This window comes from Vipera berus (assembly GCF_964194415.1).
Source record: "Vipera berus genome assembly, chromosome: 4".
NCBI classification, from domain to species: Eukaryota; Metazoa; Chordata; class Lepidosauria; order Squamata; family Viperidae; genus Vipera; species Vipera berus.
In genome coordinates, this window is record NC_138206.1 from 120514623 (window position 1) to 120529622 (window position 15000).

Genomic DNA, 15000 nt, shown 5'->3' on the forward strand with positions numbered 1-15000 from the left:
GGAAAGGAAAGGAAAGAAGGAAAGGAAAGGAAAGGGAAGGAAAGGAAAGGAAAGGAAAGGAAAGAGGAAAGGAAAGGAAGGAAGGAAAGGAAAGGAAAGGAAAGGAAAAGGAAAGGAAAGAAAGGAAGGAAAGGAAAGGAAAGGAAAGGAAAGGAAAGGAAGAAAGGAAAGGAAAGGAAAGGAAAGGAAAGGAAAGGAAAGGAAAGGAAAGAAGGAAAGGAAAGGAAAGGAAAGGAGAAGGAAAGGAAAGGAAAGGAAAGGAAGAGGGAAGGAAAGGAAAGGAAAGGAAAGGAAAGGAAAGGAAAGAAGGAAAGGAAAGGAAGGAAGGAAAGGAAGGAAAGGAAAGAAAGGAAAGGAAAGGAAAGGAAGGAAAGGAAGGAAAGGAAAGGAAAAAGGAAAAGGAAAAGGGAAGGAAAGGAAAGGAAAAAAGGAAGAAGGAAAAAGGAAAGAAGGAAAGGAAAAAGGAAAGGAAAAGGAAAAGGAAAGGAAAGGAAAGGAAGGAAAGGAAAGGAAAGAAAGGAAAGGAAGGGAAGAAAGGAAAGGAAAGGAAAGAAAGGAAAGGAGAGGGAAGGAAAGGAAAGGAAAGGAAAGGAAGAAGGGAAGGGAAGGAAAGGAAAGGAAAGGAAAGGAAAGGAAAGGAAAGGGAAAGGAAAGGAAAGGAAGGAAAGGAAGGAAAGGAAAGGAAAGGAAGGAAAGGAAAGGAAAAGGAAAGGAAAGGAAAGGAAAGGAAGAAAGGAAAGGAAAGGAAAGGAAAGGAAAGGAAAGGGAAAGGGGAAAGGAAGGAAAGGAAAGGAAAGGAAAGGAAAGGAAAGGAAAGGAAAGGAAAGGAAAGGAAAGGAAAGGAAAGGAAAGGAAAGGAAGGGAAGGGAAGGGAAGGGAAGGGAAGGGAAGGGAAGGGAAGGGAAGGGAAGGGAAGGGAGATAGAAAAAAGGAAAGGAAAGGAAAGGAAAGGAAAGGAAAGGAAAGGAAAGGAAAGGAAAGGAAAGGAAAGGAAAAAAATGAGAAAAGAAAAGAAAGGAGAAGAAAAAAAAAGAAAAAAGAAAAGAGCTTTGGGACAACCAGGACTGGATGAATGAGAATCTCCATAAGCATAATTTGATATTTACTTACTGCACCAAAATCTCCCCGTTTTCCTACAGAGTTTTTACTTGGCTTATAGACTTCCTTCTCTCTCTCTCTCTCTCTCTCTTGCATGGGACCAGTTAAAAAAAACCTTGAAATAATGGGAAATATTTATAGCTCGGGTTTTAGATTTTTTTAAAAAATAAATAAAATAAAATCTGAAACCCCAGCTAACAGATATTTCCTATTGTTTCAAAGTTACACGGGTGTAAACTTACTGAGACCTGATATTCCACCGAAAGGAGCAGCTAACAAACATATTGATTTAGATCCAACCGATCAATAGGTAAGAAACCAGACCATCCGAAGTGCCGATCAACAAGAGAACCAAGCAGCTGCTCGGAATTCCAATTCAGCTCCAAACCACTGGAGGACGGCACAATTAAAATCCTGCCGATGATGTTAGCTAGTTCGGCAACGAAACGTTCAGGAATTATATTGAAACAAGCTCGGAGAAAAACCACAGCCCAAATTGGAAAAATCCTCTGCTAAAAGGGAAACATTTTGTGAAATTAAACAACAACAGCAACAACAACAACAAAAACTCCCATACCTTTAGGATCTCTAGTCTTTGCTTATTGTCCTTGGGCACTTTGTCGTTGGGGACTAGGACGATGTTGAATCCGTCTCCCGAGTGGCCGAGGATATTGTACTGCGCGGAAAAAGATGGGAGCAAAGATAGTGAAGCAGCAAAAGAAATCAGTTGTCATATTTTTTAAAAAAACAGCCAAGGTTACCCTTTTGCAGCATTCTCTCTCTCTCTCTCTCTCTCTCTCTCTCTCTCTCTCTCTCTCTCACACACACACACACACACACACACACACCCCAAACGTTGGTTCTTGTGACGGAAAGTCCCTTCGCTAATATGCCGAGGTTGTCCTTGACTTATAACAATTCGTTTAGTGACCGAGGTTACAATGGCACTGAAAAAAAAATGGGACGTATGACTGTTTTTCGCCCTTACAGCAACCCTGGGATCACGTGATCAAAATCCAGACCTTGGGCAGCTGGCATGTACTGTATTTATGAGGTTGGCAGTGTTCCGTGTGTGTGTGTGTGTGTGTGTGTGTGTGTGGTGATCCTTCTTGCAGCCTTCGGACGAACGAAGTCAATGGGGAAGCCAGGTTTACTTAAGAACGGTCTTGCTAATTTCACCGTTGCCGTGAGTTGCTTAACGGCTCTGGCAAGAAAGGTGGCAAAACGGGACAAAACTCAATTCGCTGTCTCGCTTAGCGACAGAAATCTCGGGCTCTAGTTGAGGTCGTAAATCGAGGACTACCTGAATTGGGTTTATTAAAAACGTAGCACTTGAAGACACTCGACATACTCGTCAAATAGCTAACCGATTTTGAGACTCTCGTGAGAGTCTTTGAACAAGCCGGCCTGGTCTGATGGGTTTAGGGGTATTTTAATGTTATTGTATTAATGTATTGAATTGGGCTGTAATATTTAATATTTTTTAATTTTTGTATGTTGTATTTTATTGTATTGCCCTGTACACCGCCCTGAGTCCTTCGGGAGAAGGGCGGTATAGAAATTAAATAATAATAATAATAATAATAATAATAATAATAATAATAATAATAATTATTATTATTGTTATTATTACAGTAGTGGCCAAAATCATGGAAACCTTTTGGGAAAAAGTGTATTTTTGAGGTTCGATGGCTAATTACACCACTTTTTTGGGGGAGTAGTACCATAAAAATAATATATCAGTGGAAAGATAATTTAATCAAGAATGTAATGCAACCAGGTTTGTTCAATTATCTGAATTCTATGAAAAGTGATAGCCAAATAACCAGAAAAAGGAAGCACAACTTGCTTAGGTTGACTTCAGGTGGCTTTCCTTCATCTGATTGCAGCCAATGAGCATTGAGTGTTTAGAGAGCCAATCGGGTGTTATCTTGTTTTGGCAATGAGCCAATCAGATCACAGTAGGATCCAGTGATTGATGTCATGTATAGAAGCTGAGAGGCGGATGTTTGTCAGTGTGTTATATGATCGCTATCAAGTTGGTTGGGTTTTTTTGTGTGTTCTGTGATTTAGTGAGCTTGTAAAATGTAATAAAATTAAAGTAATGCTGCAAAGAGTTGACTGGTCGCCCAGAAAGCAAGGTAAAATAGTATTATTAAGTGAACGCGGCTGCAGTCGTAAAGAAATTAGAAGAAAAATGGGTGGAAACTTAACCAAAGGTGGCATATTTGTACTGTACGTTTTTCCCAAAAGTTTTCCACAATTTGGGCCGCTGCTGTATGCTTTCTCCTAAGCAACCTATCTGCCTACGACTATTCGGATCTGGTTCCACCCAGGAGTCACCTTAAATTTCTGCTCGTAATTCTCAAAGGCTTCCATCACCATGCAAACGGCTTCCATGGACCGCTCCAGTCGCCTGTCCACGCCGTTGAAACGGTACATGCTTCCGGAGACATCCACCAGCAGGGAGAGATGCTTGCATTTCTGCTGAGGACTTCCAAGCTTTAAAGGGATGGGTGACAAATTTTAAAAAAAATACGGGTCAACCAGGGCCAAGGTCCACATGTCCAGAAGTGACATCTATGGAACCATCTGGTTAGAGTGGAGTTTCCCAACTTAAGACGTGCGGACTTCGACTCCCAGAATTCCCCAGCCAACACTCAGATGTGCAGAAGCAACATCTATGGCCCCAACTGGTTAGAGCAGTCTTTCTCAACTTATGATGTGCGGACTTCAACTCCCAGAATTCCACAGCTAAGACCCAGATGTCTAGCAGTGACATCTATGGAACCATCTGATTAGAGTGGTGATTCTCAACTTAAGACGTGCGGACTTCGACTCCCAGAATTCCCCGGCCAACACTCAGATGTGCAGAAGCAACATCTATGGCCCCAACTGGTTAGAGCAGTCTTTCTCAACTTATGATATGTGGACTTCAACTCCCAGAATTCCACACCTAAGACCCAGATGTCTAGCAGCGACATGTATGGAACCATCTGATTAAAGTGGTGATTCTCAACTTAAGACGTGCGGACCTCGACTCCCAGAATTCCCCAGCCAGCATGGGTTGAAATCCACGTATCTTCAAGTAGCCAAGGATGAGAAACACCGGATTAGAAGCCCACATTCAAGTCACGTATATCACCAACCCTGATTAGACCTGCACAGATCTTCAGATGCGCACATCTGGGCAACTAGATTCCACCCATTTTGTGTTACCCACGTCGCTAAGAAACCACGCAAATAAACTCATTGTAGTTGCTGTGATTCACGGCCATAACACGTCAACTATCATCTTAACCTACTGGAGCTCAGCTAGGGAAATTTCCAGAAATTATTTGTGATCGTGTTGGAGAGAGTTTGCGCTGGTTAGGCAGAAACACAGACTCGAGAAGGGGTTAATTTTCCCTGTGCTGTTACATTTTCTTCAGCGAAATTACACACAAAGACTAGAAAAACAACCAGCCAAGGAGCTGGCTTATCACATTCAACGTACTTGTGGGTCAAGTTCTCCACGTCGCTTATAGATGGATTTTTCCCCGGTCAGACTGTCAATGATCTTGGCATCGTCCAATTCTCCAACTGCTTGGTGCCTTAACCACTGCCTTTCCTTCCCTTTGGCCTACGGAGGAATAAAACACCACAATATCACCTTTAAGCCTACATTCTGTTTTTTAATTTAATTTAATTTATTTTGATGGCGTGTTTTCACTGAATGGGCTAACGCAGCCCGTGTTCCACATTCTGCAATCAGCCTTGGCACGGCTTCTTGAAACGAACACACGAACAGACACGTCTGTCAACCAAAGGAAAAGCAGCGTTCACCTGTGTTTATGAAATAACACGTTATTTTTCGGGCTCGGGATCCATGCCTGGGATACGGACCGTGAAATGCTAAAAATTTAATCCAAGACCTGTTTTGACAGCCTGGGTAATTCCAGCACGCTGACAAATGGGGGCTTACCCGGTCGACAAATCCCCTTTTAGCAAACAAAACCTAAGCTAAGAAAATTAGCTTAGGCGTGGCACATATATGGAACAATACATACAACATACACAGGCTTTGAGCCCTTGAAACTTGGCTGCTTTGTGGCTGAAAAGACAGATGAAGGGAAGTAAATAACAGAAGGTAAACAAATTTCAGGGAAAGTACATTTAATTGCCCTCCATAATCTTTGCAAAAGGGACGCGGTGGCTCAGTGGGTTAGGACACTGAGCTTGTCGATCAGAACGTCGGCAGTTTGGCGGGTCGAATCCCGAGTGCCGCGTAACAGAGTGAGCACCTGTTACTCATCCCAGCTTCTGCCAACCTAGCAGTTCGAAAGCACGTAAAAACGCAAGTAGAAAAATAGGGACCACTACGGTGGGAAGGTAACAGCGTTCCGTGCACCTTTGGCGTCTAGTCATGCCGGCCACATGACCACGGAGACGTCCTCGGACAAGCGCTGGCTCTTCGGCTTTGAAACGGAGATGAGCACTGGCCCCTAGAGTCGGAAACGACTAGCACGCGTGTGTGGGGGAACCTTTACCTTTTAATCTTTGCAGCAAGAATTGGTATTGTTAAAAACCAAAACGAAAGGCAAGTCCCACGGGAAGCCCACTGTTTTCAGGGTCTTGCTAGGATGACGGAGAAAGTTCTGTTCATAAGTAACCCAAGATCGGAGGTTAGAAAGTTGGAGATATGAGAAAATGTGGATTATGTGAGGAACGTGTCTAATGGACTAGTAAATGTTTTGATCATTATACAATTAATGTAAATACTATTTTTAACAATATGATTGCTACTTCTGAGTGTATGATTGTATTTTGATGAGATTATTACGAATCTGGGGATTATTATATTCTAATACTTATATACCTAGACAACGCACTATTCAATATAGAAATAGAACTTTTGAGATGATGATGATAATATAATAATAATAATAATAATAATAATAATAACAACAACAACAATTGGTGCCAGTCAATTTGAGTGTTCAGTTGACTGAGTTTCATGTTTTATGAATAAAAGTTTAATCATCATCATCATCATCATCATCATCATCATCATCATCTGAAGAAACGGCACCACCAGTTGAAGAAACAGTGGACCACCTGGTGAGCTGCTGCAAGAAGATCGCACAGACTGACAACAAGCAGCGGCATGACAAAGTAGCAACAATGGTGCATTGGAAGATCTGCAAGAAATATCATTCGCTTGTAAGCAAGAACTGGTGGGATCACAAAATAGAGAAAGTCATAGAAAATGATAAAATTAAACTGCTCCGGGACTTCAGAATTCAAACAGACAAGCACCCGCCACATAACACCCCAGACTTAACAACTGTCGATAAGAAAGACAAAAAAGTCTGGATAGTGGACGTGGCAGTGCCTGGAGACAGCAGAATAGAGGAGAAAGAACTGGAGAAGATAACAAAATACAAAGACCTACAAATAGACATAGAAAGACTGTGGCAAAGGCAAGCAAGGGGAGCACCACAGGCGCTGTGGTGCGTGCCGGCATCTCGGGAAATTCAGGCTATTCCATCTTTAACCATGGGGGGTGAGTTATTACCCCCCATAAATAGGGCTCGCAACTTGGGTGTCCTCCTGGATTCACAGCTCAGTCTGGAAGATCATATAGGAGCCGTGACCAGGGGGGCTTTTGCCCAGGTTCGCCTGGTGCGCCAGTTGCGACCCTATCTGGACCGGGATGCCCTGCGTACAGTCACTCATGCGCTCGTGACCTCTCGTATAGACTACTGCAATGCTCTGTATATGGGGCTGCCCTTGAGGACCACTCAGAGGCTTCAACTGGTGCAGAATGCGGCCGCACAAGTTGTGATGGGGGTCTCCCGATACTCCCATGTAACACCTCTGCTCCACGAGCTGCATTGGCTTCCAGTTGCCCTCCGGGTGAGATTCAAGGTGCTGGTGATGACCTATAAAGCCCTAAATGGCATGGGTCCGGGTTACTTACGGGAGCACCTTCTGCCGGCGTCAACTTCCCATCGTCCCGTGCGCTCCCACAGAGAGGGCCTCCTCAGGGTGCCGTCGGTCAGGGATTGCCGACCGGCGGCCCCCAGGGGGAGAGCATTCCCTGTGGGCGCGCCAGCCCTTTGGAATCAATTACCGGTTGAGCTCCGGATGGCTCCTGACCTTCGCTCTTTCCGCCGTGATCTGAAAACTTACCTATTTGAACAAGCCGGCCTGGTCTAATGGGTTTGGGGTATTTTAATTAGTAATTTTTAATTATTTATTGTAATGGGCTAGTTCTATTTAATCTTATTTTTAACTTTTGTATATTGTATTTTTATTGTATTTTTATTGCTCTGTACACCGCCCTGAGTCCTTCGGGAGAAGGGCGGTATAGAAATTAAATAAATAAATAAATAAATAAATCCCGAAACAACTGGAGCATCACTTGAACACCATCATCGGCATTGACAAATCTGCCATTAGTCAATTGCAAAAGGCGGCCTTACTAGGAACTGCTTCCATCCTGCGATAATATCTGTAATACCATCAAACATCCACATCTGCCTATCCCAGGTCCTTGGTAAGGACTCGATAGGCGGACAAAAATGCCAAATCCAGTCTGAACATCTGGCTGACTGTGCGATGATTATCCTTATCCTTATCCTTATCCTAATGATGCAGTTGTGACAGAACAAGGTCGTCATCCAGGCCTCAGCTCTGCACCTTACGACAGGGTTAGAACAACACACCTACATTCCTCCACAAACAGACACACACACACACAAGATCACAATGAGTGCATCAGAAAGCTAGCAGGACATGTCTTCCAGGTTTCATTCTTCTCTTTTTGTTTTTCTTTGAAGAAGTTTCAAACCTGGGAACTTCCCATTTGCAAGGAGCAGCCACACCGCCTGCAGACAATGCGTGATCTCAGCTGCGGCCGGAGGGCAAAGGAACAACGGGATCCCTACTTCTTCTTCTTCCCCCACCCCAGACATGAAATAAACAATGGCTTAGGTCAAAAAGCGAGCTTCTTCCTTGTCTTTTCGTTCCAGGCAGCAGCGGGACAGTCTGTTTGCACACTTCCTAGGAAGACAATGCAGACTCAGGAAGCGAGGCGGAAAGACTTTCTCCTTGAACTCTCAACAGCCTTTTGTTAGTCGAAAAGGAAGACGGATGTACGTCCTTTGCGGGCAACGCCGGGTTCAGAACAGACACGGTCCGGATGTAGCGGACTCGGCTTGGTCAAGTTTAATGAAAGGTCTAGCCTAATGAAAAGAAGGTTAATAATGCCTTGGGAAGAACACAGCTGGAATAAACGTCTCTGTCATCCAGCTGTGTCCCACGCTACTTTTTTTCAGGAGGCAACTGGACGTTCCTGTGTTTCTTTGAAGACGTCTCGCTTCTCATCCAAGACGCTTCTTCAGCTCTGACTCTGAATCCGTCCCTTCCCTGCCATCCAGTCAGAGCTGAAGAAGCGTCTTGGATGAGAAGCAAGACGTCTTCAGAGAAAAACAAGGAAGTCCAGTTGCCTCCTGAAAAAAGTACCGTGGGACACAGCTGGAATGCCGCATCCAGTTTTGGCGGCCACGATATAAAAAAAGACATTGGGACTCCAGGAAGAGTGCAGAGAAGAGCAACGAAGAGGATCAGGGGACTGGAGGCTAAAACATGTAAGGAACAGTTGCTGGAATTGGGGATGTCTCGTTTAATGAAGAGAAGGGCGAGGGGGGACATGATAGCAGTCTTCCAATATCTTAGGGGCTGCCCCAAAGGAGAAGGAGTCAAGCTATTCTCCAAAGCACCAGAGGGAAGGACAAGAAGCAACGGATGGACACTAACCAAGGAGAGAAGCAACCTGGAATTAAGGAGAAACTTCCTAACAGTGAGGACAATCAACCAGTGGAACAACCTGCCTCCGGAAGTTGTGGGTGCTCTATCACTGGAGGGTTTCAAGAAAGGATTGGAGAACAATTTGCCTGAAATGGACTAGGGTCTCCTGCTTGAGCAGGGGGCTGGACTAGAAGACCTCCAAGGTCCCTTCCAACTCTGTTCTTCTCTTAAGTGTGAGTTGCACGCTTCTTCCTAGTGGCCTGGAAGATCTCTAGTGTTTGGTGCTCCGTGAGCTTGCTTTTTTGTCCTTGCTGACATTCCACAGCACTGATGACGTTATCTAGTTTGATCATGAAACGTCTGCAAGGAAACAACCAAGCTCAGAGAGCACCAAGGACCCCACAGTCCTCCTCCTCCTCTCCACAAACCCCACTGCCTTCTAGCACTGATGATGTTCCCTAGTTGAGTCATGAAACATCCACAAGGAAGCCACCCAAGGACCTCTCGTTTCAACCCTGAGCTACAAATATTCTCCTTTATTGGCAATTTCTGGTCTTGCTAAGGGGTTTTGAGTAGCAACATCTGAACCATCCCACGGAAAGTAGAGATTTGAAACTGAGAAGCATGTCTAGGCTGACATGTGGCCAAACAAGACCGTGGATTGGACCGCGACTGTCTTCTTAATGCACAAGCAGAGGATCTGCAGTGTTGCAAACGGTGCCTTTCCCCCCACCTAAAATAGATGCTAGGCTGCTGGAGAAGACTCCTGCGAGTCCCTTGGACTGCAAGGCGATCAAACCGGTCGGTCCTAGAGGAGATCAACCCTGACTGCTCTTTAGAAGGCCAGATCCTGAAGTGGAAACTGAACTACTTTGGCCACCTAATGAGAAGGAAGGACTCACTGGAGAAGAGCCTAATGCTGGGAAAGGTTGAGGGCAAAAGAAGAAGGGGACGACAGAGAATGAGGTGGCTGGATGGAGTCACTGAAGCAGTAGGCGTGAGCTTAAATGGACTCCAGAAGATGGTAGAGGACAGGAAGGCCTGGAGGAACGTTGTCCATGGGGTTGCGATGGGTCGGACACGACTTCGCAGCTAACAAAAATAGATGCATTATTTTATTTGGGATTTGCGCCAGAATCTTTTTACCCTTTACAAAGTAGAGGTTAGATTTTTATATTTATTTTTTTGAAAAAAAGAGAATTGCATATGTCCGACACTCATCATGCTGCACGTACAGATGGGAGTACAGGCTGAGCAAACGGCACATCACTGCTGGAGCCAATGATGCTGCAGTCATACATCAGCACACCGAGACACAAATCAAGATTTCTTTCAAAACAGCAACTTCTAGAGTGCAATTGCCTCCTTGCCTTTGATGCCCAAACTTGTTTAAACCTGGCTTACCTTGTCCTGAGTGAGTATCAATCATTCGTGATAGTATTTATTTACTACCCATTTTTCCCCCAGTGACATCTGAATAGGATACTCTGGGTTTATACAACATTACAGTGTACAGTCTGAGAAGTCTTTGGTGCTTTCTGAGCTTGGTTGTTCTCTTGCAGATGTTTCATTAGCGCATTATGTTCCCTAGTTGGGTCATGAAACGTCTGCAAGGAAACCAACAAGCTCAGAGAGCACCAAGGACCCCACAGTCGTTGTCCTCCTCCTCCTCCTCCTCCTCCTCCTCCTCCTCCTCCTCCTCCTCCTCCTCCTCCCTTCTAGCACTGAAGATGTTACCTAGTTGAGTAATGAAACGTCTGCAAGAAAACCACCAAGCTCAGAGAGCAACAAGGACCCCACAGTCCTCCTCCTCCTTCTCCATCATTCCACAAACCCTACTCCCTTCTAGCACTGATGATGTTACCTAGTTGGGTAATGAAATGTCTGCAAGAAAACCACCAAGGTCAGAGAGCACCAAGAACCCCACAGTCCTCCTCCTCCTCCTCCTCCATCTCCCTTCTAGCACTGATGATGTTACCTCGTTGGGTCATGAAAGGTCTGCAAGAAAACCACCAAGCTCAGAGAGCATCATGGACCAGCACCACTACCATCATCTCCTCCACCACCACCTCCTCCCCTCGTCCTCTTCTAGCGCTGATGAGGCTTCCTAGTTGGGTAATCAAAACAATGAAGCTCAACCCTAAGCTACAAATATTCTCCTTTGTTAGCATAATAACAATACTTGGGAGTCTAGCGTTCAGGCTGTAAAGCTCACAACAGCTTTAAGACCAGTATTCATGTAATTTATTTATTTGTCAGTTTTGCGTCGTCACATTGCATCGTGCGATCACGCATGTAACAAACCCTATTTAGCTAGGCTGCTATTGCTAGAAAATTTCAAGTGGGGCCCACAAAGAGATTGTTGATTAACCCCTCGGATGGATCTCTGCAGCCTTCTGCTTCCAATAAAAGCTTCCTCCTGCCGAGAGCATGAAAATAAAGAAATGATTTCTTAAAACACAGTCGAGGGAGGTCGCCTAGCCAAGAGGCTGGAGGATGCAGGAGAAGAGAAAAAACACCGGTCAAAATGACAACAAAATGATCACCTGTAAGTTATCCAGAATAATTCGGAGTGACTGAACTTGTCTTCGAACGGCGCCAGAGAATCTTTCGTAAGTTGATGCATCGTATTCGCTCATCTGGATCTCTTTTAATCTGAAGCAAAAACAATATGGAACTGAATGAAAACAGATAGACAGATAGAGGGATAGACAGATGGAAGGAAGGAAGGAAGGAAGGAAGGAAGGAAGGAAGGAAGGAAGGAAGGAAGGAAGGAAGGAAGATTGGAGAGAGGGAGGAAAGAATATGGGAGGGAGGGAAGGAGGGAGGGAGGAAGGAAGGAAGGAGAAAGGAAGAAAGAAAAGGAGTGAGGGGAAGGAAGGAAGGAAGGGAAAAGTGAGGGAAGGAAGGAAAGGGGAAGGAAGGAAGGAAGAGGGAAGGAAGGAAGGAAGGAAGGAAAGAAGGAAGGAAAGAAGGAAGGAAGGAAAAAGGAAGAAAGGAATCAGCACTAAAGAAAGGGGAATGCAAATACAGAAACATGGAGGCTCACCTTTGCTTAAAGGCCTTTTCGCCCATCTCTCTGGCGGCCTTTTTCACCTCTTCAGGTACAGCATCTTTCTCGGCTTGAGAGATCTGGTACACCTGGTGACCGGCATCCAGTCGATAGGGACCCCCTTTGCCTCCCAAGCCTGCCGTGTCTCTCCCACCTGGAAAAGAATTCCCAACCACACTCCTGACCAGGAGTGGACAGCCATAGGCTTATTTCACCTGCGTACTACTATCCCAGCTGGTAAATTACAGATGAAAGCTAGGTGGCAGCAAAGGGTGAACGTTTTCTGTATCTCTGGGTTGCCATCTAGTGGCCAATTGGATTTTGCACCACCCGGGCCTGAGAGCCTTAGCGCTTTCACAGCAAGGAAATTACTGGAGACTTGGTTCTCAAGAGACTTTGATAAGACTCGATAGACCAACAGAAGGCAATATCTGTAGCTCAGGGTTGAATTGTGAGGACCTTGGGGTCCTCTGAGCTTCTGGTTTTCTTGCATATGTTTCATGACCAAACTAGGTTGCCTAGTTGGGCAAACCCCACTCCCTTCTAGTACTGATGATGTTACCTACTTTGGTGATGAAACGTCTGCAAGAAAACCACCAAGCTCAGAGATCACCAAACATCCTCCTCCTCCTCCTCCTCCTCCTCCTTTTTCTTCTTCTTCTCCTCCTCCTCCTCCTCCTTCTTCTTCCTCCTCCTCCTCCTCCCTGCATACTCCCCTCCCTTCTGTCGCCTGATGATGTTACCTAGCTGGGCCATGAAACGTCTGCAAGAAAATCACCAAACTCAGAGAGCGCCAAGGAGCCTCACAATTCAACACTGAGCTACAAATATTGTCTTCATGTCCAAACTAGGCAACATCGTCAGTGAAGCGTGCCCTTCTAGCGTGGATGATGTTACCCAGATTGGTCATGAAACATCTGCAAGGAACCCACCAAGTTCAAAGGGCACCAAGGACCCCAAACCCAACTGCCCTTTGTGCCACAGAATTAAGTTGAAGCTACACGCACAGGAGTGAAAAAAAAATGATTTTGTACCTGTCCCACCAGCCCAAGTGTTTCCTCCAACGTGGGGGGCGTTGTCTGGGTCTATTTTCCCATGTTTAGGGGACCTGACGTCCAAACCGCTGTCTCTCTGGATGGTGATCTGTTTGAGGGAAGGCAACAGGCGAAGCCGAGAATCAGAGGAGAAGGCATCTTGCCACATTTAGGAGGCAGACATGGGACAACCTTGACCAAGTAGTAGTAATTCCTTGGCCTAAAAGAACCGATGGCCCAAAGTATCAATAAACAGGTTCTTCAGCCCCTCTCTCAGCCCAAATCCCCTCCCAGGGTTGTTGTGAAAGAAGAAAAAGGCAGATTTATTTTTTAACGTGGGCCAGTGTGCTCATTGTAAAAATGTCAATAAAGATTCTCTTCTCTTCTCTTCTCTTCTCTTCTCTTCTCTTCTCTTCTCTTCTCTTCTCTTCTCTTCTCCTCTTTCCTTCTCTTCCATATAGTGTTGTAAGCTGAGGACTGCCTGTATGCTTAACAATTGTCCCATTTGTCGAAGGTTGTTGGGCTAAGATCCTTCAAGCATCTTTTCCATCCAATTTGGAGAAAAGGTCAGTGGGATTTTTCCTTTACTCTTCGGGTACCGTATGAATTTTACCTCCTTAGTTAATTGCAGTTAAGGACAGGACACTCTGGGAAACCGTGACTGCAGGGCGTGGTATGAAACAATGCCCAATATACAGCTAGTCTTCTTTTTTACGACCACAACTGAGCTCAAAATTTCTGTTGATAAATGAGACATCTGTTATATGGCTTTCGGCCTGGCTGGCTGCGGTGGTTAAGTGAACCACCACAGACGTTAAGTCAGCATCAGGGTTGTTAAGTGGATCCAGCTTCCCCGCTGACTTTGTTCATCAGAAGGTTGCAAAAGGGGATCGCACGACCCCACGAGGACACTGCGGCCGTTGTAAACACAAGAGGGAGTCAAGCTTGAGGATGCAACGTATTTTCATATATGGTGGACTTGTAAAAAGGTTAAAGCTTTTTGGATTAAAATTTGGTGGAATATGCAAAAGATATTTAAGAAAAGGATAAAGTTCTCTCCGCAATTGTTTTTATTGGGTATTATTACAGATACTACTGTTATAGATACAAAGTTGATGTTGCATTTAATTACGGCAGCGAGACTTTTAGTAGCACAATATTGGAAGAAGGAAGAACTGCCGACTATAGAAGAGTGGACTTTGAAAGTTTCTAACTTGGCGGAAATGGCAAAGATTTCAGCATATTTGAAAGATCAATCGCAACAGAGATGCATTGTGGAATGGAGAAGATGGATTGAATATATTCAGAATAAATATGGGACTAAAAAGTATCATTTAGCATTTGAATAAGTAGCGGATTTTTTATGACGTATAATTAGTTAATAGTTATTTTATTAATATTTTGATTATGGAGAGTTAAAGTGTGATAGAATTTAATGTTTTATTATTGTTGTTAGCATATTTTAGATTATGCTTGTTTGTATTATTATACCCTGTATTCAGCTCTGGGAAGTCGGGGAGGGGGGGAGGGGAGGGGGGCTTGGGGAGGGGGGAGGCGGAGGAGGGGGGTTTTTTGTATTTAAAATTGTATTGTAAAACTTTTCAATAAAAAAAAGAGGGAGTCAAGCTATTCTCCAAAGTACCTGAAAGCAGGAGAAGAAGCAACGGATGGAAACTAGTCAAGGAGAGAAGCAACCTAGAACTAAGGAGAAACTTCCTGACAGTGAGAACAATTAACCAGTGGAACAACCTGCCTCCAGAAGCGGTGAATGCTCCAACACTGGAAGTTTTTAAGAACAGACCAGACAGCCATTTGCCTGAAATGGTATAGGGTTTCCTGCCTGAACAGGGGGTTGGACTAGATGAACTCCAAGGTCCCTTCCAACTACTACTTCTTCTTCTTCTTCTTCTTCTTCTTCTTTCTTCTTCTTCTTCTTCTTCTTCTTCTTCTTCTTCTTCTTCTTCTTCTTCTTCTTCTTCTTCTTCTTCTTCTTCTTATTATTATTATTATTATTATTATTAT

General features: G+C 44.5%; 1 protein-coding gene across 2 annotated transcripts in view; it reads right to left on the reverse strand.

The window, feature by feature from the left end:
- Positions 1-1181: 1181 nt before the first annotated feature.
- The window catches only part of VWA8 (von Willebrand factor A domain containing 8), a 114054-nt gene continuing 100235 nt past the window's right edge, over positions 1182-15000 (reverse strand). For both annotated transcript variants that reach the window (XM_081327993.1, XM_081327992.1), the window contains exons 38-43: positions 12979-13087; positions 11942-12098; positions 11439-11547; positions 4595-4720; positions 3442-3600; positions 1182-1774 (exon numbers count right to left, since the gene is read on the reverse strand). In XM_081327993.1, the coding sequence (XP_081184119.1) occupies positions 1556-1774; positions 3442-3600; positions 4595-4720; positions 11439-11547; positions 11942-12098; positions 12979-13087 (879 nt within the window). In that variant the 3' untranslated portion in view covers positions 1182-1555. The remainder of the gene's footprint in view (positions 1775-3441; positions 3601-4594; positions 4721-11438; positions 11548-11941; positions 12099-12978; positions 13088-15000) is intronic.